Source organism: Helicoverpa armigera, chromosome 20 (assembly GCF_030705265.1).
Source record: "Helicoverpa armigera isolate CAAS_96S chromosome 20, ASM3070526v1, whole genome shotgun sequence".
In the NCBI taxonomy this organism is placed as follows: domain Eukaryota; kingdom Metazoa; phylum Arthropoda; class Insecta; order Lepidoptera; family Noctuidae; genus Helicoverpa; species Helicoverpa armigera.
In genome coordinates this window covers 2,604,177-2,624,808 of record NC_087139.1, presented here as the reverse complement: position 1 = coordinate 2,624,808, position 20,632 = coordinate 2,604,177, and the positions used below count along the sequence as shown (strand labels likewise).

The window sequence follows — 20,632 nt, the reverse complement described above, 5'->3', positions numbered from 1 at the left end:
GGCAAATAACTTTGAAACTTGTAAAATGATGATGATGATGCTCAAAACTCATTTCTCAATCCGATAAATAAGGCAATAGGTTCCTCCCAGATACATAACACTACATAATGCATGTTAATTTACTTTGAATAATTACCAAAATAACACTATCCAATCTCCTCCACAGCTAAGAAAACAAGGCTACAACGCGAGCAAACCTCTGCTCCGCAAGAAATCGGAGCTACCCGCCGACTCGACGACCGTCAAAGCGTTGATCGAGCACAAGCGAGCCGACGCCTACCTACCCACGCCGCCCGACGTCAACCAGTGCTAGCGAAGTTACTGAGAGACGCTTCCACAAGCCTCGGGGACAACTTCCTATAGTTGTTGACTGCAATAACAAGTTATATGTACGGGGAATCTACCCTAGAGGGAGGAAATTGTTGAAATGTGGTGATGAAAATTAAGATTAGACAGGGTAAGATCAATTCCAGAACAGAACAAGATAGTCGACAACGGCCTGCAATGTTGAGCAATCAAATTAAATTATGACAAAAATTATACAAAGAATTATACCAAGTTTCTAAAGTGCCGGACTTTTGACCGCTGGCAACACCGGTCACCCGAGTGTGAGCGAGAGGACGCTATATGAGTGACGAGTGACGCAATGTGCTCGATATTGATTAGTTAGTACACATATATTATTACGGTAGTGTCCTTTTGTTGATGTTTTATATCCACCGGTCGGCAGTCGCGTTCGGATCGCGTGATAACCGACCAATAGGAGGCCGGGTCTTTTTGCATGCTGCGCCGCCATTGGTCGGTTATCACGCCATATAAATTGCTACTTAAATGTATCGGAGCACTGCTGTTATTGTATTATAATGTAAAAGAAGTTTAATTCGGCGCGTTGTCGACCTACATTATACGGAGATGTGATGCAAATTGTGAGTGACTGGGATGTAGTTTTTATTCTGTCTTTCACGAAAATTATTGCTTACTTACAGAACTTCTTGTAGGAAAATTGACATACTGGCCTTGTTTTAAATTCCTTACAAAATCTTTATTCTTTTAATACTTCAATGCTACTTCATTTTAAATTTTATAGGCAATTACAAACCTTATGTCAATAATCCTACAGTTCAAATTCTATCGTAAAACTGTCAATATTGATCTGCTTTCCTATATTTTCAATTCGCATCACAAAGCGGCTCGTTTGACTCGTAACTAATTATAATTATGTGACAGGTGAACATCATTCCACGCCATTACCACCTACGAAACGTTTTAGCCCAATCGTGTATTAATTTAACAAATATATTTAGATGTATAATCATGTTGATTTAAATGCTTAGGGAATTAAATTACTGGAGTCGCCAAAGGAACGAAAGCACCGCTCTTAGTATACATCCATACATACACAAGTTTACGCTTGACAATCGAAAGTGAATGAGTGAACTATCTATAATAGTTGCGTTGCCTCGTTGCGAGTTATTGGCAGACTTTCGCAAAGAGGTTTACGCTCAAGGCGTCTCCGGTTGTTCAAATACTCTAAGCTTAAACGCCATACTGTTTTAGATCACGGGAGATTATCAATTGACTTCATACAGTAAAGAAAATGTAGTTTTCATCAGTTTAATTTGATTCTCTCCCGTTTTTTATTAAAAGCGCTGTGACATGTGCTTTTTAGAAGCTCGTTTTTATAGCACGTGCTAGAAGTTAGATGCCATTCCCCAATAAGCAAGCTTTCGTACTTCTACCGAGCACTTGTCACAACACTAATCTTTAATTTATTGTTTATAGAAACCAAATACATGAACACATGTCTACATTACGCTATCTATACATTAAATATAGATAACATTATTTTTATTAACGTTCCCATAATTATGTAAAGTATATTTTTTATGTCAGTTTGACATATTTTAATTTAGTCGACCATGTATGGAGGGCGAGAGAAAACCCTGCACAATACTAACGACGTATTTCATTTAATCATTACTAAATAATATTTTAAAATCTCGTGTTTCATTTTTCTCGCCTAAGTACGGAAACATATTTAGCTTACGCGATAAATAATTCCTAACTAAATAAGTAGAGACATAAGTGTTTCGGTTACGATAATATAGGATTGTAATAAATTGTAATTCAACCGTCCTGCGGTACCATGTTTGATAATGTAAAGACTAACGCGCTACCCGCTTCTTGCATCTCGCTTGCAACACATTTCGCTGTAGACGTTAATATAACTACACAGTATTCCCGCGACGTAAGCTGAGTATGTCTCCGTCGTACACTCGACGCGTAGTTAGTTTATTTATAAAGAGTATATGCCTATCTGCCTTTATGAAGTACCTTAATTTTATTACTCGGGGCACCCACGGTGATGTATTTCGATTTATTTTAAGTTTTATTATTTCGTGTGTAGAAAGTGCCAAAGGAGTTTGAGTTGAAGCCATTTCAAACAGTCGACACTTTGTGAAATGTATGTATAAAATGTATTAGATGAGCTTCGGGGATGAGAGAATGCTCGAGAGCACCTATGTATGTAATTATTTATTTTTTTATTTAAACATTAACTTACATTATTATTGAGTGATGACTGAAAGGGTATATCAAGTGTTTTACGCAAAGTATACGGTACTATCGACTTACGTAGCTAGATTTTGTAACTTTTATATTTATAGTTATTTGCAGTGACGTGTTAAATGACGTTAAAGTTAAATGTACAGTTTCGTGTTACAGGCATAAGCCGCTATTATCTAAATAAGGCCAGTTCCTAACATTGAGGAAGAAGATTTTCAAACGTGTTTGCACTGTTGTGAATATCCTTAAGATAGGTCGTAAAGCATTTATAATATTTAGAGTTCCGATTGTTATAAATTGTACATCGTAAATGAAACAAAATTAGTGTTATGTGTTTGATCTCGTTATAGCAACAGCACATGTATGAAAATCTATTTCCGAAGGATTTTCACCGCTAGGCCTTAAACCTAGTCGATAGTATCAAATACTTACTCTCACAAGTTTCAACACGGCAAGTGACTGTACTGGATTATAATTAACAGTTTTAAAATAAGATAATATAATAAAAACTTAATTAATACGGAATTTTCGCAATAAGCTTCAGGTAAGCAAATGAGTGCAATGTTTTGATATACATATAGTGTCCCGGACAGTTACTTGCTGACTTTGTCTGTCTGACTGTGTGTTCGCGTGACGCATGATCGACAAATGACCTCACTTTAGCGAATTATTTGCAAAACGCTGTTCAACAAATTGATAAATTTTGTATAAATATTTATAACGATAATGTAACTGTTGAAAACAAATATTGTAACAGATGACATATTATAAGGTGCTTATGATTATCGTTATAATACAAAGTTGTGCATATAACGCGAGTTTTTATTTCTTCTTGACCTTACCCAACAAAAATTGAGTTCTAGACGATCATACCGTACTATAAAGGCTGTTGGACCATAAAAGGTAAGATTCTGGCCACATCATAGACATAGTACACAAACAGGACTGATAACTAACAGTCAAAAAACGAGCCGAGTGAACTAGATAGTGCGGAGGCCTGTCTGCCTGTAGTCTATATCTTATATTTATATCTTAGCAAATATAAATTCAAAGAAAACAAGCATGAGTATTCAAAACTATTTATTGATAATTTATTTCTCTTATTTATACATTATATGTAAAGACTGACTGCGAGTATCTGGGTTACATATTATTTAGGATTGCTAGCCCGTATTAATATGGGAGTCAATATTGGTTGAACCATTCATGTACAGGTAATTTAAAAAGAAGCCCTATATTTTCAAGAGATGCCAGGATACTCGCACAAAGTCAACACAGTTTTATACACATAATTACATATTCATAATAATAGCTTAGTGTTGCTTACATATTACAAACTTAGTATAAGCATGTACTAACTAATTATACAGCTGTATGCGGAGACAGTCTGGACACCGGTTTTAATCTCACTGTCTAATATAAATATAGACAAATCTTTTACATACTGAGGACCTTAATATCAACAACTTTTAATCAAGCAGGACAGAATAAATAGAAGTTATTTGAAAACTTGACTAAGTATGTCATTGCATGTCACGTTGTTATTAACATAATTATAAAACGAGTAAAATAGAGATGTACTTAATAGACAATTTATTCTTGAGTAACGTAACTTCTATTCATTTTGACCCTATAGTAGTCAAAATCACCAAATACATTGTAACAATAATTTAGATAACCTATATTTTTCTCTATCATTGATAAAAAATTACCAAAAAGAACATTTAGATTTTGTATAATTGACTAAATAAACAAACGAATCACTAGCCGAATTTAATACGATTATATTACAATACATCAGATAGGCCTCGATACTTTCTTAATTTACAATTTGGTGATAGGAATGCAAAAAAACTGAGACTAGACTTATTTTCACATTGACATAGAAAATAATAAGCTGATAAAATTCTCGAGAAAGTCTGTTCTAAATTTTTATTTATGGAAAAAGTTAAAAGAAACCTACTTCTGAAAATTTGATTTAACTTATTCACATAGAGGTACATATGTTCGCATTATTTACTAACCACACGAAAATATTTTATATAAAATTTATACAATATACTTGGGTGTACATTTATTTCATTTCCAACGACATTTTAACATTTTCTTTATAATACATTTTATACAATTTCTTTGCGACCAACATTCAAATGTGTATATTTATGTAAAGAAGGGTGAAATTGGAAATATAAGCGACTGGGACGAACGAATGCATTTCGAATACAGCAAATTTCATAAAAAATCTTGTACATAATATGTATATGAATGAAGGCATATTTATTATTGACCATTTTTATTAGCTGTCTTGTTCAATGAATTCTTACAATTACTAATCAATACGTATTCGATCAGGCCTTGTATAACTATAAACCAATCTTCATTTTTATCAAAAACTAGCCGTTTTCCCGCGGTTTCACCCGCGTCCCGTGGGAGCTACTGCCCGCACCGGGATAAAATATAGCCTATGTTACTCGCAGATAGTATAGCTTTCGAATGGTGAAAGAATATTTAAAATCGGTCCAGTAGTTTTTGAGTTTATCCATTACAACCAAACAAACAAACAAAGTTTTCCTCTTTACTTGATTGGTTCAGTTAAATACCATAAACAACCAAATATTTTTACTCATATATTTCCGAAGGTTCTAGCTAGACAACACATACCAATGTATCTAAATAAGTTGATTTTCTATACATTTCACTGAAAAGATTTCTTAAGGTCTGTACATTTCATGACGGACACAATCATATATCATATACTTAAATATTTATCCTTTATACACCGAGATTATTAAACATTATACATAACGTATGTATGAACGCATTTGGGGGTAGACTGTGGAGTATATACCTCTATTATTCCGCATCTCCACAGATACCCATGGTTTGTATTATTCGTAGGGTTTGACTATAGAGACTTTAGAATATGTTCGTGTAATTCTATTTGAGGCACGGATCTCTCACAATAAGAGGACTTCTTTGTAAATATTGCCCGACTATGTAGACTGCGATTTACATTTATTTCACTAACATTTAAAGAATGAATGACTTTCTTACTGGTGACTGAATGCATGAATGATATTATACTAGCGACTGAACTACAGAGCGCCTTTCTCTATGCGTCCTATTTCATGTGGTTATGTACTCATGTGATAGTGGCCGAAACATTCCGAGTAACGAATGAATGAGCAACTGAGCGCCTTCCCCCACACATGCAAGATGGCAGATTTCGCACGGTTGTGTAGCATGTACTAAACCTGTTATGATCGAACCATTCACTGCACTCACTGAATTAATGAATGAACGCCTCTCCCATACGTATAAAATGGCAGACTATTTCCTGCAGTTATGAAGCATATGCTAGACCTGTAGTGACGGAATCATTCGCAGGACCGTATGAATGAATGACTGAGCGCCTCCCCCCATACATACAAGATGACGGCCTATTTCCTGCGGTTATGCAGCATGTGCTGGACCTGATGTGACCGAATGAATGAATGACTGAGCGCCTCCCCCCATACATACAAGATGACGGCCTATTTCCTGCGGTTATGCAGCATGTGCTGGACCTGATGTGACCGAATGAATGAATGAATGAATGACTGAGCGCCTCCCCCCATACATACAAGATGACGGCCTATTTCCTGCGGTTATGCAGCATGTGCTGGACCTGATGTGACCGAATGATTCTCAGGACCGAATGAATGAATGAATGAATGACTGAGCGCCTCCCCCCGTACATACAAGATGGCGTCCTATTTCCTGCGGTTGTGTAGCGTGTGTTTGAGCTGCTGTATTTCGTCGTGCTGTCTCGTGAGCTGCTCGTTGAGTCCGGCCACGTGTTCCGTTAGCACCGACATCTGTTGCTCGTAGTTGTGGGATGTTGAGTGGAGTTCCTCCTCCTATGAGAATAAGAGATTTTTGGTTTATGATGTGGGATGATAACTTATTATTCAGAAGGAATAAATTCTTAAAATAAGAGGCTGTGATAGGCTGTAGAACTGGGTCCAATTCCAGATTTATTAATCAAGATTTAGAAAGCTTCACTGAAAAATGCTTACGTAAGCATGGTTGGTACAAACAAATCAAGCTTCAATGATCTAAGGTTGTGTACTTTAAAAAAAAAACTAATCATGCATTTTTTATCGACTGATAACACGACCACTACGTCAAAATAAAAAGTTCAATAAACTTAATAAAACATTGCGTTATCGATAAATGACTCCGCAATATAACGACCTCGTTCAAAAGCTTGTTATCAACAAAACACGATGTAAATAGTGGTGTGTAACATCGATATCGATATATAAATAGTGTTGTGACTCACCAGTCGGCTGATAGTGTTGTGTTTCTCGCTCAGCGTGTGCTCGTCTATCTGTTTGTCACGTTCCATCTCTTCAAACCGGAGACGCAGCATCTCACACTGTGAATGTAATATATAACATGTAGATAAAGTAGTATATTAGATATTATATGTAAATTAAACGAAGAACTGAGGTGTGAATCAACAGCCGAAAAGTGGCAATATAACAATATTTTTCGACTTAAAAACAACTTATTCAGCTGTGTAAACAAACAACAAGTTTTTTTTAAGAATAGAGAAGTAAATATTAGGGAAAAAGCATTATTAAAAATAATTCTATAATAATACTTGTGTTATTATTCATTTGGATTCAGTCATGTCCGAATTATTCTATCTTTGCTTTCAGGACTTAATAAAATCAAACCTCACCTCTTTAACATAATGTTCAGTCTTACTCTTCAACTCCTCTCTCTCAGTTTTCAACTCGCTAATCTTATTCCTAAAGTACGTCTTCATCCTTTCTTCCCTCATTTCTATCTCTTGGTCCAAAATAAAAGGTACTTGGAGACTTCCCAGTAACCCTGTGACTCTGCCTTCAGCGTCCACAGAGGTCTCCCCAAAGGTATTAAAGTCCCCAGAATCATGGCCATCGCCACGCCTCTTTTGGGAAGCTGACACGTATTTAGCTACTTCTAATTTTAGGCTTTCGTTCTCCATTCGAAGCATTTCGAATTCCATTTTTAGTTTTTGATTTTCCTGTAATTAAGACATGAACAAATGACTGGCAGATTGAGGTTTTCAAAAACGTTCATGAGTTCCTGACATTATTAGGCATTTTATCAGGAGTTTGAATATGTGCCTGAGGAATATTACAATGTAGGCATTTTGACCTAGTCAAAACAAAAGTTTTTTTATTTTTTATTGTGTGTTTCAGGCATAATGACATGTTTTGATGTTCATATTTGGTTGTATATTTTGTAAAGTGTTGGATCAAACAAAAACATGACACAATGGATACAAAAGCGTGAACTCACCTGATCTAGCGAGTGTGCTTTCATACTAAGTTGCTCAGTCACATTCAAGTCATCTACAGAACTCAACGCATCCTCACTTCCAACCTGCAAACAAATGACAAACATGATGTGTGAACGAGTGCCGGAGCCTATCTGTCATTTATTTTTTTTATATTTGTGTGGAAAATATTTTATCTTTTTGAGATGCTTTCAGTGTAAAAAACAAAACAGTAAATTGCTGACAGTGATGAATGTAAGTTGTGTGTCCATAAAACCTAATGAATTCATTGACATACTTATGTTTCAGTGCATAGCATAGTACATAGTAGCTGACTGTAGCCACATGCAATCCACGAAAATTTACTTTTGCAACACATAAACAATATTCATACCTATAAATAAACTTATTTACCTTGTTTAAAAGGCCCAAGATTTAAATTTTCCTATTTACCTACAGGCAATTTTATACAAGGCAAAGGTACAAAAAAAATATCTTACCAAACTGCCACCTTCCGACAAGAAGTCTCCATTACAGCTTGCAGCTTGACTACTGGCAGCCAAATGTATTTTACTTGGTGTCCCTCCTATCCTTTCTCTTTGGGCTTCCTCCAAAGAGTATTGTAGCTCCTGGTTTTTGTTTTTCAGCTTGGCTATCTCACACTTATATTTACTGTCGCTCTCACTTATGTGTCTCTGGTAGTCGTCTAAGGAGGCTCTCAACTGGGATATTTCAAATATTTTGTCTGATAGCTGCAACAATAAGAAGTATGTCCAATTAAGCAAGACGAAAGATAAAAGTTGCATTTATGGATAGTATCAGCATTATTATTGGTAAAAAAATACAATTTAGAAAAATTATATGTAAACTAGAATAATATGATGAACTGCTTGGATTATAATACACATGTAAAACAGCAGTATGCGAGTAATTAAGCTAATTACTCCATTACACATAATATTGTTGTTGAAACAGTTTTTGTTCAAGCATAGAGAAACTGAAAAGTCTATACAAAATAAGGTTAGATGTTGTGTTTACTATGAAGTTAAACCGTTTTCATTACCTGTGAAGCAAACTGTGCATTTTCAATGATTTTCTTCTGCAGCTCCTCCTGAAGGAGGCCGGCGTCCAGTGCTGCTGCACTGCTGGCTGCCGGTTGCTTGTCATCTCCCTTACTCTTGGATTTCTTTGTCAATTTCAACTGTAAATGAGGGATTTATTGATATTCTATTATTTGACCTCAATACTGAACTGTATATTGTGTACTTTATGGTCAAGCTATGGAATATTACAATAAATAACATTTTATAATTATTTTAATACTATGGATACTCTTGGATTTCTTTGTCAATTCCAACTGTAAATGAGTGTTTTATTGAAATCCTATTATTTGACCTCAATTCAGAAATATTCAGAATTTGATAACTTGTGCTTTATGCTATGGAATATTACAATAATTAACATTTTATACCATGGAGTTTCTTATTGGAAATATTTAAGGTTGTGGCAGAATATGAGTGCATTGAATTGCCTTATTGTATTGAGTCTTAGCATGCTTTTAAAATCTCATAGCAAATGTTAATTTATGGGCAACAATTAGAGCAAATAATTGAGCGCAAGGTGAGTGAACACAGCCCAACTACCGGGTAATATTGTTTGTGAAATAATTTACACAAAGATAACAGAATCCATCTGGTAAATGATAAGTTAATTATCAGTGGATGATTACAAGTGAGTCATTCACATCAAGTTATGTTTTTAAGTATTTGTGCAGCGCCTGACCTGTAACGCGTCGAGTTCATCTTGAAGGACGGACACGCGCCGCGTCAACTGCTGGTTTCTAAATGTCAGCGAATCTATCTCCAACTCGCCTTTCCTCAAACATTTCTCCTTCTCCTTCAACGTGTCTCGCAGCTCGTTCGACTTCGCCTGCTCGTCTAGAACACCCTTCTTGAGCACCTTCACATGCACCCGCAACTGCAATAACGGAAACAACAAATTCACCAATTTGCCGATCACTTTAGCGCATCACACTTAATAAAGATACACACTTTTGAATACTCCGCCGCCAATTTCTGGTACTTCGCCTGTATATCACCCGAAGGCAGGCCCTCCATTGTCGGTTTTCAGGTGTTCATAACTGTAAATTCCGGTATTTAGCTGTTTATTTGTTAGTTGCATTGAACATGAACACCCACTTTCATGAAAATGACGTATTGTGATAGTGGATGAACTGTCAGGTGGATATGTCAAAATTGATAATATAATCGATCACTTTAGTCGATTTCTATAGTCCATTTAATTTCTGTAATTTGGTAAATAATAGTTTGAATATAAAGTAATAGTTTAGACTTATATTTAATCAAAGTTTTTTTTACTTCTAAGTCTTCAAAACATTTTTTAAATATTTAAAACAACGATTGAAAAAAAACGAGGGAAATCTTTTTCTGGCATGGTAACATCGTCTCTGTTGATGTGTCGTGATTGTCCAATATAAAATATCAATATTTTGGAAATTTATGAAAGAAAAGCTGTAATTTCTCACTTAAAAAGCATATTTACATACTACAAAATATATTTCATCTTTCAATGGTACCGTCATGGACGATAGGTACGGTATTTGTTATTTTTTCATAACATTCTATCGCAACAGGTAAAACTAAGTTAGAACAAAGTAAATTATGACTAAACTATGATTTATTTTGCAGGAATATGGAATCTGGCTGTTCTCATTACAACGATGCCGATAGCGAACACTCGCGGTGCATTATTCACATCGATGTAGATTGTTTCTATGCTCAAGTGGAGATGGTGCGGAATCCGGAGTTGCGGTCGGTTCCGCTCGGCATACAACAGAAGAACATCGTCGTAACTAGCAACTACGAAGCCAGGAAGTACGGTATTCAAAAATGTATGCTAGTTACGGACGCGCTAAAAGTTTGTCCCAACTTAAAACTTGTCAATGGTGAGGATTTGCACAATTACAGAACAGCCTCCAATAAGATTTTTGCCGTTTTACAATGTTGGAAATGTCCAGTGGAGAAACTGGGTATGGATGAAAATTATATTGATGTCACAAACTTAGTACAAGAAAAGATGAAATCTTTAAATGTTAGTAATGTCACTCTTGCTGGACATGCCTATAGTGAACCTAGTATTGACTGTCCATGCGGCTGTCACACTAGGCTGAGGGTAACATCACAAATTGCCAGTGAGATGAGAAAGAAAATATTTGAAGACTTAAGTTTCACAACTTGTGCTGGTATTGCACACAACAAGTTGTTAGCTAAACTAATTTGTCCCCAAAATAAGCCTAATGACCAAACTACTATATTCCCAGAACATGGGACCAGCTTCATGTCCACGCTAGACAGTGTCCGTTCCATTCCAAGCATTGGTTCAAAAACTACAGAAGCATTAATATCTCAGAATATTGTAACTGTGAGTGACTTACAAGAAGCATCCCTAGATGTGTTGAAAAAGCACTTCAGCAGTGACATGGCTGTAAGATTGAAAGGATTAAGTGTAGGTGAAGATAATACTCCGGTGAAGCAGACTGGTAAGCCACAGAGTATAGGCCTAGAGGATAGCTTCAAGATAGTCAGTGTGAGGAGTGAAGTGGAAGACAAGTTCACTGCTCTGCTGCAAAGGCTGCTGGTCCTGGTGAGGGAAGATGGACGCATTCCAGTTTCTTTAAGAGTAACTCTTAGAAAGAAAGATGCCAAGAGACTGAGCAGTCACAGAGAGTCAAGACAAAGTCAAATCTCTCCATCCATCTTCGCACTCAGCAACGGAGCCCTCACAGTGACAGACGCAGGCCAGCAGAAACTGATGAACATAATTATGAGATTATTCAACAAACTAATAGATTTGTCGAAACCATTCCATTTAACTTTAGTGGGATTGGCATTCACTAAGTTCCAGGAGCGCATGACAGGGAGAGGTTCCATAGTGAACTACTTAATGAATGATATATCCGTCCAATCTGTGCTTAATTTACAAAACGAATGTGATACCTCTGCTTCATCCATGGACTACTCTGCTGTGTCGCCGAGCAGTAGCACTACGACTGATCTCTCCGACGCCGAAGTCGAGCCGTCACCAAAAAAACCCAAAAAAGTTAATTGGATAGCTAAAAGACGATGTTTGTCCAAAGAAGAAGTTGCATCTCCAAGTAAACTAAAAGTTGGTGAACTCAGACTGAACTCTAAAGAGCTTGAGAAGGTATCGGAGCTAAGACTGAATTCCCGCGACCGATCGCTGACGCCGCGCGCCAGTCCCGCGAAGGACAACTTGTCGGACACGTCGGACTCGATGCGGGACTGCGAGGAGCGCAGCTGCGACGACTGCCCCAGTTACGTCGACAAGGAAGTGTTCAGCGCACTCCCCAACAACATGCAGAAGGAACTGAAGGCCATGTGGAAGAACCCCTCTACCTCGGAGGTGCAGAGGAGTAGTCCAAGAACCACGAACAAAGCAAAACCGAACACAATTATGAAATATTTTGTTCCACACAAATAGTATTAGTAAGATTTTATCTTGTTAATTATTTTAAGTGATAAGTGAATGGTTTCTATTTTTTCAAATCATACAATTTTTATTCAGCTGATCAAATACATGTTTATGTTAAAAAATAAATATCTTTTATTTCTATATAATAGTTATATTACAATACATTAGATGCTATAGGTTAAACAAAAAAACTTTAGTATACAACTGGGCATATCATTTAATATCTATATTTTTTACAGCTTCAGTTACCATAGTGGATAGTTGTGAGAACTTGTGAACACTATTTACATTGAGGCGGAGCGAGCGCGCGAGGGCGCCGTACGAGACCACGTCCACGTTGAGCTGCAGGCGGATCTTGTCGCCGTCCGTCATGCCCGCGCTGTCGCTGCTCTGAGGGGAACTCATCTCTCGTATTTGCTTCAGTCTTCTCAATGACTCTTCGGTCTTTTGCACCGAGGTCAGAACATCCTCTACATATTTGTAGTATCTGGAATATATGTTGCTAATTATAGTAGGTCCCTTATCGTATGCAGCAGATAAGGCGCAAAGTTTTATTAACATTAGGTATACTTTCAGTATTTAAATACAAAATTATCCTACATGGATAACTTAGGTTTCCGTATTTTGGTTCATTACGCGAATCGCGTGACGAGATTTGGTTTTACGTAAAATTTTGCATTCGTAAAAATTTGCAAATGAAATACTTACGAAACAGTCATAACATTGAATAGCGATTCAAATAGTTCCATAGTGAACACATTATCCAATTTCTTAGAAGCTTCTTGGTTGAATTCATTTAAGGCGTTGGACACTACATCTATGTACGTGCAGGGCTTGGTGGGCACGCTTCGATTGGTCTTCCTGTACAACCGCGGTATGTCGCTAACTTGCTTCAAGTGGACGTTGAAATTGTCGTATAGTTCATTGACTATACATTCCTTTACCTTCTCCTTTGTACCTTCTAATACCGTCTCTGAAGACCTCAAGCTTTGTCCCAGCAGATCTTTGTTGTCAATAGGTATTTTCGTCTGAACAAGCTCTAACAATTGAGGCAACTTTCTCAGCAAAGTTTGTACGTCCACATAGATGTTAATACTGTTGTCAATTAGGTTTTTATTTACATTTGTTGGTTCAAACTTTTGTGATGGTATTCTCTGAAAAAATTCATAAAAGTACATGTCAATAAAACATTCACAAGAAATGTTTATCGGTCAAGTATAACATTGTAATATGCAGTTCTACCAAGCCATAGATCTCTATTGTTACTTTATAGAAATAACGTAAAGTGACGTAATCAACAGTATATTTTTATTTATGTCAAGTACAAACATGTCTTTGTTACTTCGAATAAATTAGCATTTGATTACTCATAAATAGGCCTTGAGATTAAATGGTGAGCTTGGGGCTTTAAGTGGCCATTAGCTTAATGATAAAATCAGGTACGTTTCATAATACTTATCAGTGCATACAGTATTATCAGCACTCGATACGAGCGTCAAATGGCCTACAACTGGCATATATAATGTTTATTACCTGTGTACAATACGCATTAGCCCACGTTGCATACCGCGATAACATTTGCAGTGTTAGTTTCCAGAACTTGTGTGCCAACGCCTCGATGTAGACACCTTCAGTCCAGCACTCATGGACCGCATTCCAACATTTGTGTGTTTCTCTCAACACAAAATCGTTGTTATGTTCCACTGTGGGGCTCTTTTGTAGCACCGCCTCGTAACTTCCTGTGATTGTTTGTACATTTTATAAACACACACATATTTGAAATTTTTACATGTTTAGAGTGAATGTTCTTATAATAACTGAGAAGAATATGAGGTCAATTTAAGGCTGACGTACCATGAATAAATTGATACTCTTATAGCTTCTAATCATAAGCTTAATTAAATATTATATAAAAAGTAAAAGATTACCTGCAATTTCCTGAAACCGAATCTGAAAATAAACTGGCAAGTTCCATCTTCTTTGGAAGCTCTTATACTCTGCAGAATCCCTCATCAACTTGATATCATCCGCAGAACAATATTCTTCAAGTTTTCTTAGAAAGTGTATGCTCTCACTGTACCTCCTATAAAATATTTGAGGGTTGCCAGGAGCAAAAATTGACGCAAGATTCACCTCCAGCCTGCTTTCGACTTCACACCAAAAGCAGTTCACTAAAAACCTATATTTCTTTACAAGGAAGGATAGTTTGGAATGTTGCGTTACTGTTAGCAGTAACTTCAGTTTAGTGTCCAATAGAGACAGGATTCTCTCGTAGATCCCTTGTAATCCATCTTTGCTCTTCTGCAAATTCGGCTCGTTAATAATGTCTTGTAAAAGTGGAGCCACTGCTTGCTTTCTTATTAGCATTTCGGACTCTCTAACACGGTCTAAAGATGCGAGTGTGATTAGAGTTTTTAGGAGGTTCTCTTCATCATTATTATTATAAAACTTGAATAGTAATTCATTCAGTGTTTGTATTAGTTTATCTCCTAGTTCTTTATATTTAAATTTGTGCTCAGATTTCGTTATACTGTCACACTTTGCGATGGAGAACTTCAGTTGGTTGTATTGCATTGCTGCTCTGTCGGCGAGGGCTACCTGCTCTTGTTTCTTTTTAGAAGATATATTTTGTAGGATGTTGTCTAGTGTTTTTAGACAGTTTATTGTTTGGCTATAATGTTTGAGAAGCTGCTTTTTCTTCTGTAGGCCATGCCTTTGGCTCATCCACATTGATAACTCTTTCATTGCATCTTCCAGACATTGTTTTACACTCTACAACATAAATAAACACTTAGTCATCAGTTGTAAATTAACAATTTTAACAATCAAAGCCAATTAAGATAAGGCTTAATTGGTAATTATAGGGAATCCATGTATTGCCTACACTGTATCAATGCTAGGAATCTGATTTTATGTTTTAAAATCTCATAAAAATAATAAAGTTTAATTATTATATTATTTACTTAGTTATAGTAATTTATACTACTTACAACCACTTCATCATTCAACTGTCCTAATGGCACCTGTATTTTTACTATTGCTTTGTCAAACCCGATGAGAGTGGCGCACAAATTAACGAAATTCGCGTAATCCTTGTTTATGAGCTCTATCATGGCCAGTCTGAGGACCTTTAAGTACACTCCCAGGTCATCACGCATAGTCTCCAAAGAAGCCACATTTTGATGCTCCGCTAAAAAGTTATCGACGGAAAAGTTCGTCTGGAATAGTTAATAACAAGTTATGAATATATATCAAGCTTAATTAACTGATTAACACGACAAATTACATGATTATCGGCGAGAATACCTTGACAAAATCATTTCTGTCGAAGCACAGCCCCCGAGGGGCTGGCGGCAATGTAAACTCCATTATATTATTTTCCATGCTAACGTGTCACTATCATTGTATTATGAAGGCACCATTATTGAGAGGAATTGTTGAAAAGTGTTTAAATTATCTATTTAGATCGCTTGTCCCTACGGCGATCATTTTGACATTTGGATTCACTGACGTAAGCCTGACACATCACACGTCAAGTTTATGGTTCGGAAACGCATGAAACTTTTTCCTTTGAAGAAAAGGCTGGAACCTCCTTTGTTGATTTATAAATAAATAGTAGCATGATAGTAGCGGATCTATCGAACTAACAAATCCTGCTGGAATACCAAACATTGCAGGTTGCACGTTACATAACTAGTAGTTTGATTAAGAAAACTCCTCAAGTTAGGACAAATCCTTAGTTTTCGATTTCCTTAGATTTCGTACCGTTTTATTTAATTGGCTTATTACGAGTTGTATAAAACAAAAGGTTTCATTAACTGATGGTAGTACTCTATCATTTTAATCTCATTATACAATTAACCAATAGCTAGACAAATGAAACCTAACTGGAAAATGTAAACTGTGCCAAGTAACGGCATTTATAAAGGGTGGATTCTAATACTTACCCAATTAAAAAAAAAATGCATATTTTTGCGCCAATCGCTAACTTGTTATGAGAGTTAATTATAAACAGGTTATAATACTTACCTACAGTACTTTGTTGTATGTAAGAATAAGTGATGTATGGTAGAATAAGTGATTATAATATATAAAGAGTTAGTCAGTAATAGATAGACACTAGCAAAACAATATTTAGCCCATTGTACTTCCATTTAGGCAATTCTTATCATTGTTTTTTGCACTTTAAAAAATATCCTAATTTCTCTCACCCTGTATAAAGTAACGTGCAATACCTGCCAATTATCGTCCACCTACCATATTGACACAACACCAATTCAGCTGCAATTACCTCGTTATTTGCCATAATTGCGTCATTTTATTAAGTGGACATACACAAAAGATTATGTTTCAAAAGAGGTTTAATATTTATACATTTCAACTGTCGATTCTATCACCATGATTTCATCGGAAGATTTGTTTTTAAATAGGGCCAAGTTTGTGATGAAGCACTTAGGTGTTTGGATCCCGGCAGAGAATGGGTCAATTCTCGACAGAGCATACAGGGCTTTTATGATGACTTTACAGTATTTATTCCTGATTTTCCAAATGATTTACATAGTCCAAGTTTGGGGGGACTTGGATGCAGTTTCCCAAGCTTCTTACTTGCTCTTCACTCAGGCATGCCTTTGCTTAAAAGTGACTATTTTTCAAATCAACATTGACATGCTAAAGGAGCTTTTACAGTTTATGGATGCAGAGATTTTCAAACCAGATAATGAAGTTCATGAGAAGTAGGTCTTCCGATATCTTAAGTCGGAGAACACAAATTATTTTAATGGGTCAAGAAACTTTTTCCTCAATTTATTTAACAGAAGTTTATTAGGGTTCTCTTCACATAATTTGTGTGCTTCGGCAGATATTACCATGGCGTCTTCTAGAAGGGCATACCTATTAATTTCTGCACAGTATATTGAAATTGCAGGCTGCGCGTATAAAGCGACTGCTGCTCGCTTTCATGGTGAGCTCTCAGATAACCTGCGGCTTGTGGGCTATGAAGCCATTGTTCGATGATGCTGACAGGAAATTCCCGTTTGATATGTGGTGAGTACTCTTGATTTTCTACACGAGAATAAACGAGTGATGTCAGCTTTCCTTTAAGAAGCTAGATGGTGTATGGAATTTCTCAGAGAAGGCAGATGATAGGTAGGTACATGCCGAAACTTGAAAACCAAAATTTGACAAATTGTGAAAATTCCTTGTAAATACAGACCTATATAGAACGAGCCGGTTCTTTTGGAATAACTGCAACCGAGGCTGTTCACATTTGAGGCGATTACTAGCTTACCTACTACATCGTGTTCAAACGAAAGCATTCTCTAGGTATTACATACGTAGGTAGTTACAGTTACAGAAGTTTCAAAAGCCAATATTTCCGGGAATTTGTATTTCTAGGATGCCAGTAAGTCCCGAGAAGGCAGTGCAGTACTATATCGGCTACGCCTTCCAGCTGGGCACGATCTGCATCAGCGCGTACATGTACTTCGGCGTGGATAGCGTCGTGTTCTCCTCCGTCATCTTCGGCTGCGCTCAGATAGATATCATTAAGGAGAAGATTATGAGTGTGGGTCCTTTGTTCAGTAGATATTTGTATATGTTAAGGCTAATACCTGAACTGCATCTACACCTAGTTTTGGTTGGCTAAAATGTTCAAGCAGCTTTCGGCTTAGGTGGCAACTTAGGTGTATCCTCTTTGGTTAGAACTGTGATCAGCCTATATCATAGCGGCTAGATCTTGATGTAGTCGCAAACCGACGGCTACTTTGGTGTATCCTTTCCTTCATCGGCTAGAACTTAGGTTAAGGGCCAGATAACAGCCTAGATTATTTTGCAGATCACAACAGTAGACAGAAAGCAAGGAACTAAAGAAGCTTTAGCACAAAATTACAACAAGCTTGTCGATTGTATTAAGCATCACCAAGCTATCGTTACGTAAGTAAAATCCATTTCTTCCCTTATAAAAACAAACCGTATGTCTTATTCTCAATCTTCGTTTTTTTACTTATTGTATTTTTAAGGTACTTTTAAATTAAAATTGAAAACTTTTAGATTCACGGAGCTGGTTGAAAATGCTTATCATCCATATCTACTGTTTCAACTTGTTGGCAGTGTTGGAATAATTTGTATGTCTGCGCTAAGGATTTTAGTTGTAAGTATATTAATAACCAGGATTTTTTGTTTAATTTATCTAGGATGAACGCAAACTGAACCTTCCTATCTACCTAGTTTATTCGTTAATGTAGCATGACCATGGTACAAAAAATAACAGATAATGCTAAACCTACATAAGAAATTTATTATTCCCAACTAGGTGGATTGGCGCAGCATGCAGTTCTTCTCGATCCTCACGTACGTGTCGGTGATGATCAGCCAACTCTTCGTATGCTGCTGGTGTGGACATGAGTTGACTGCGACAGTAAGCAGCTAGTTTTCAGGTGTAGAAGTAGAAGTTTAGTTTTTAGATGTAGAAGACCAAAGGGTCTGGAAAACTGGATAGAAAACTTTTGTCAGAGTAGATTTATTTATCTTTAGCAGTCGAATGCTATTTAAAATGCTGAATGATGATGATAACTGATTTTCTGACATTATCCTTCCTTCAGAGTGAGGACCTACACACAGTGCTGTACAAGTGCATCTGGTACGAGCAGGACGTGAAGTTCAAGCGAGAGCTCTGCTTCGCCATGATGCGTATCAGTCGGCCGCTCGTGCTGCGAGCTGGACACTACATCATCCTGTCTAGGCAGACTTTTGTTGCTGTAAGAACTTGTCCAACTTTATATATTGATGATGTCCTGCTAGTCTCATTATCGGCCACGGTGGCTGTTCTCATATAAGGAGATTAGCCACCAATTGCGGACATATTATAGTGCTCGTGCATTTGGCGCTCGCGCTGACACAGGTGCAATCACTATTCCCTCACTCTGATAACCTGATGGGACGACAATCCCACACATCCGGAATGAGATCAGGCGCAAGACCGACATTTGCATAATGTACATTTATGACAATACAATGATGAAATTATTATGTTTTACTTATATTTTATTATGTTACAGATACTCCGAATGTCTTACTCCTACTTCGCAGTGTTGAATCAGACCACATAAAAGCACAATATGAATCGCAGCTTCAGAGACGCACACCATAGGAATAGTAGACCAGCTAGCAAATCAGCACTAAGACTTATGTAGTAAATAAAAAATCTGCAATAATTAAACAATTTGTTTTTATTGTTTCCCATCACGGTAATGTCAAAATAGTGGGTCGTGGGAAACAAATCGCAGCAAACATCTGCCGCATGTTTGAATTATTTTAATTACTTTTCGCCTTTCAGGAAAGTTCAGAAGTAGGTTTGCCGGCTAATGAAGTTTCTTACTACCAAGTTCATAATACGAGAATAAAGATCCTAACATAATTGCTACTTATTACAATTGGGTATTGGTTTATACAGGGTGTTTGGCGCATGGACCGACAAAAATTTTTGGGGGATTCGTGAGGCCATGTACTAGTTTTCACTCATAGACCCAATGTCCTATATGTCACTGTATTCGAGATACGATTTTTTTTGTTTGTTTTTAAAAATTACCGGAACTATCACCTTTAAAACGCTATAACTTTTCAGTCTGTTGTCGAATTTACACCAAATCACTTTCATTGCGTTCTCTGATGTATTATTATTCCAAATAAAACATAAATTCATAGCACTAGATGGAAAAAATACTTGTTGAGCTTCCAAACTCTTAAAATGAAAAACGTATGAAAAATGTCAAATTCAAAATTAATTATAAAAAAGTAAAAGCTTTTATGAACTTCGTTTAATAAAAAAAAATTGCCTACTTAATACCCTTTCCAACGATATGCCACATGGGTGTGAAATCATTAATAATGTCGTCAAAATCAGAGCAGGAACGAACACGCACTCTAACGTCTCTAACAACGAACCCGTTTGATAGAACAATGGTAAGCAGGTAATTGGCAGGTAAACTGCCTGTCTCTTTCTTACGCATGAAAAATATCTCTTGTCTTTGTCTATCATTGGGTTGGAGTTTGTTATGTGATCCTTGTTTAGTCGAGATTTGACTATCTCTGCTATCGGAAGTGTCCGTGTATTTCACGTTTTCCTATTTCGTTGTTTTTTGTTAAAGTTTGTTTTTGTTAAGTTTTGTTTGTTGAACTTTTCTGTTAAACTGTTGGTGTATTCACCGTGCTTGTTACAATGCCTAACTTCAGCAACGAAGAGTATGC

At 36.6% G+C, this 20,632-nt stretch overlaps 5 protein-coding genes across 11 annotated transcripts in view; 3 read left to right on the top strand and 2 right to left on the bottom strand.

The window, feature by feature from the left end:
• Nucleotides 1–3,378, top strand: part of LOC110382167 (serine/threonine-protein phosphatase 2A 56 kDa regulatory subunit gamma isoform) — a 45,916-nt gene extending 42,538 nt beyond the window's left edge. For all 5 annotated transcript variants that reach the window (XM_064039605.1, XM_064039607.1, XM_064039606.1 and 2 more), the window contains one exon: nucleotides 167–3,378. In XM_064039605.1, the coding sequence (XP_063895675.1) occupies nucleotides 167–313 (147 nt within the window). In that variant the 3' untranslated portion in view covers nucleotides 314–3,378. The remainder of the gene's footprint in view (nucleotides 1–166) is intronic.
• A 252-nt stretch (nucleotides 3,379–3,630) lies between these two features.
• Nucleotides 3,631–10,114, bottom strand: LOC110382174 (protein phosphatase 1 regulatory subunit 21). Of its 3 annotated transcripts, XR_010277472.1 has the most exons (9): nucleotides 9,928–10,113; nucleotides 9,659–9,853; nucleotides 8,940–9,077; nucleotides 8,377–8,628; nucleotides 7,900–7,983; nucleotides 7,295–7,621; nucleotides 6,890–6,985; nucleotides 6,132–6,464; nucleotides 3,631–6,038 (listed from the first exon to the last, which is right to left on the bottom strand). XR_010277472.1 is itself a non-coding variant. In XM_064039761.1 (8 exons), the coding sequence occupies exons 1-8, from the start codon at nucleotides 9,991–9,993 to the stop codon at nucleotides 6,318–6,320; spliced, it is 1,305 nt and encodes a 434-aa protein (XP_063895831.1). In that variant the 5' UTR covers nucleotides 9,994–10,113; the 3' UTR covers nucleotides 3,631–6,317. The 3 variants fall into 3 exon arrangements, 2 of the variants coding, with proteins under 2 accessions (XP_063895831.1, XP_049704796.1); XM_064039761.1 differs by having other exon boundaries at nucleotides 3,631–6,464; XM_049848839.2 differs by lacking the exon at nucleotides 7,900–7,983 and having other exon boundaries at nucleotides 3,631–6,464; nucleotides 9,928–10,114.
• Nucleotides 10,115–10,344: 230 nt separating this feature from the next.
• LOC110382171 (DNA polymerase iota) lies at nucleotides 10,345–12,514 on the top strand. Its single transcript, XM_021342673.3, has 2 exons — nucleotides 10,345–10,487; nucleotides 10,585–12,514. Exons 1-2 carry the CDS (start codon nucleotides 10,477–10,479, stop codon nucleotides 12,395–12,397), a joined length of 1,824 nt encoding a protein of 607 aa, XP_021198348.3. The 5' UTR covers nucleotides 10,345–10,476; the 3' UTR covers nucleotides 12,398–12,514.
• Nucleotides 12,515–12,587: 73 nt separating this feature from the next.
• Nucleotides 12,588–15,909, bottom strand: LOC110382169 (conserved oligomeric Golgi complex subunit 2). Its single transcript, XM_021342672.3, has 6 exons — nucleotides 15,695–15,909; nucleotides 15,379–15,606; nucleotides 14,317–15,160; nucleotides 13,922–14,127; nucleotides 13,097–13,542; nucleotides 12,588–12,875 (listed from the first exon to the last, which is right to left on the bottom strand). Exons 1-6 carry the CDS (start codon nucleotides 15,770–15,772, stop codon nucleotides 12,602–12,604), a joined length of 2,076 nt encoding a protein of 691 aa, XP_021198347.3. The 5' UTR covers nucleotides 15,773–15,909; the 3' UTR covers nucleotides 12,588–12,601.
• An 853-nt stretch (nucleotides 15,910–16,762) lies between these two features.
• On the top strand, nucleotides 16,763–19,562 carry LOC110382179 (odorant receptor Or1). Its single transcript, XM_064039639.1, has 8 exons — nucleotides 16,763–17,121; nucleotides 17,297–17,431; nucleotides 17,783–17,967; nucleotides 18,235–18,319; nucleotides 18,437–18,536; nucleotides 18,699–18,803; nucleotides 18,988–19,143; nucleotides 19,444–19,562. Exons 1-8 carry the CDS (start codon nucleotides 16,787–16,789, stop codon nucleotides 19,492–19,494), a joined length of 1,152 nt encoding a protein of 383 aa, XP_063895709.1. The 5' UTR covers nucleotides 16,763–16,786; the 3' UTR covers nucleotides 19,495–19,562.
• The last annotated feature ends 1,070 nt before the right edge of the window (nucleotides 19,563–20,632 follow it).

Bases quoted from the DNA above. Each gene is read 5' to 3' on its own strand.
- LOC110382174 (XM_064039761.1), bottom strand. From the start codon at position 9,993: ATGGAGGGCCTGCCTTCGGGTGATATACAGGCGAAGTACCAGAAATTG. The intron at 8,629-8,939 runs GTAATGAAAACG...TTATTGTTGCAG, and splicing joins ATGCACAGTTTGCTTCACAG to CTATCAGACAAAATATTTGA. The intron at 6,465-6,889 runs GTGAGTCACAAC...TTATTCTCATAG, and splicing joins ACAACACTATCAGCCGACTG to GAGGAGGAACTCCACTCAAC.
- LOC110382169 (XM_021342672.3), bottom strand. From the start codon at position 15,772: ATGGAAAATAATATAATGGAGTTTACATTGCCGCCAGCCCCTCGGGGG. The intron at 15,161-15,378 runs GTAAGTAGTATA...TTTATGTTGTAG, and splicing joins AGTTGAATGATGAAGTGGTT to AGTGTAAAACAATGTCTGGA. The intron at 13,543-13,921 runs GTAATAAACATT...GAATTTTTTCAG, and splicing joins CTAATGCGTATTGTACACAG to AGAATACCATCACAAAAGTT.
- LOC110382179 (XM_064039639.1), top strand. From the start codon at position 16,787: ATGATTTCATCGGAAGATTTGTTTTTAAATAGGGCCAAGTTTGTGATG. The intron at 17,122-17,296 runs GTAGGTCTTCCG...ATTTCTGCACAG, and splicing joins GATAATGAAGTTCATGAGAA to TATATTGAAATTGCAGGCTG. The intron at 17,432-17,782 runs GTGAGTACTCTT...TTGTATTTCTAG, and splicing joins AAATTCCCGTTTGATATGTG to GATGCCAGTAAGTCCCGAGA.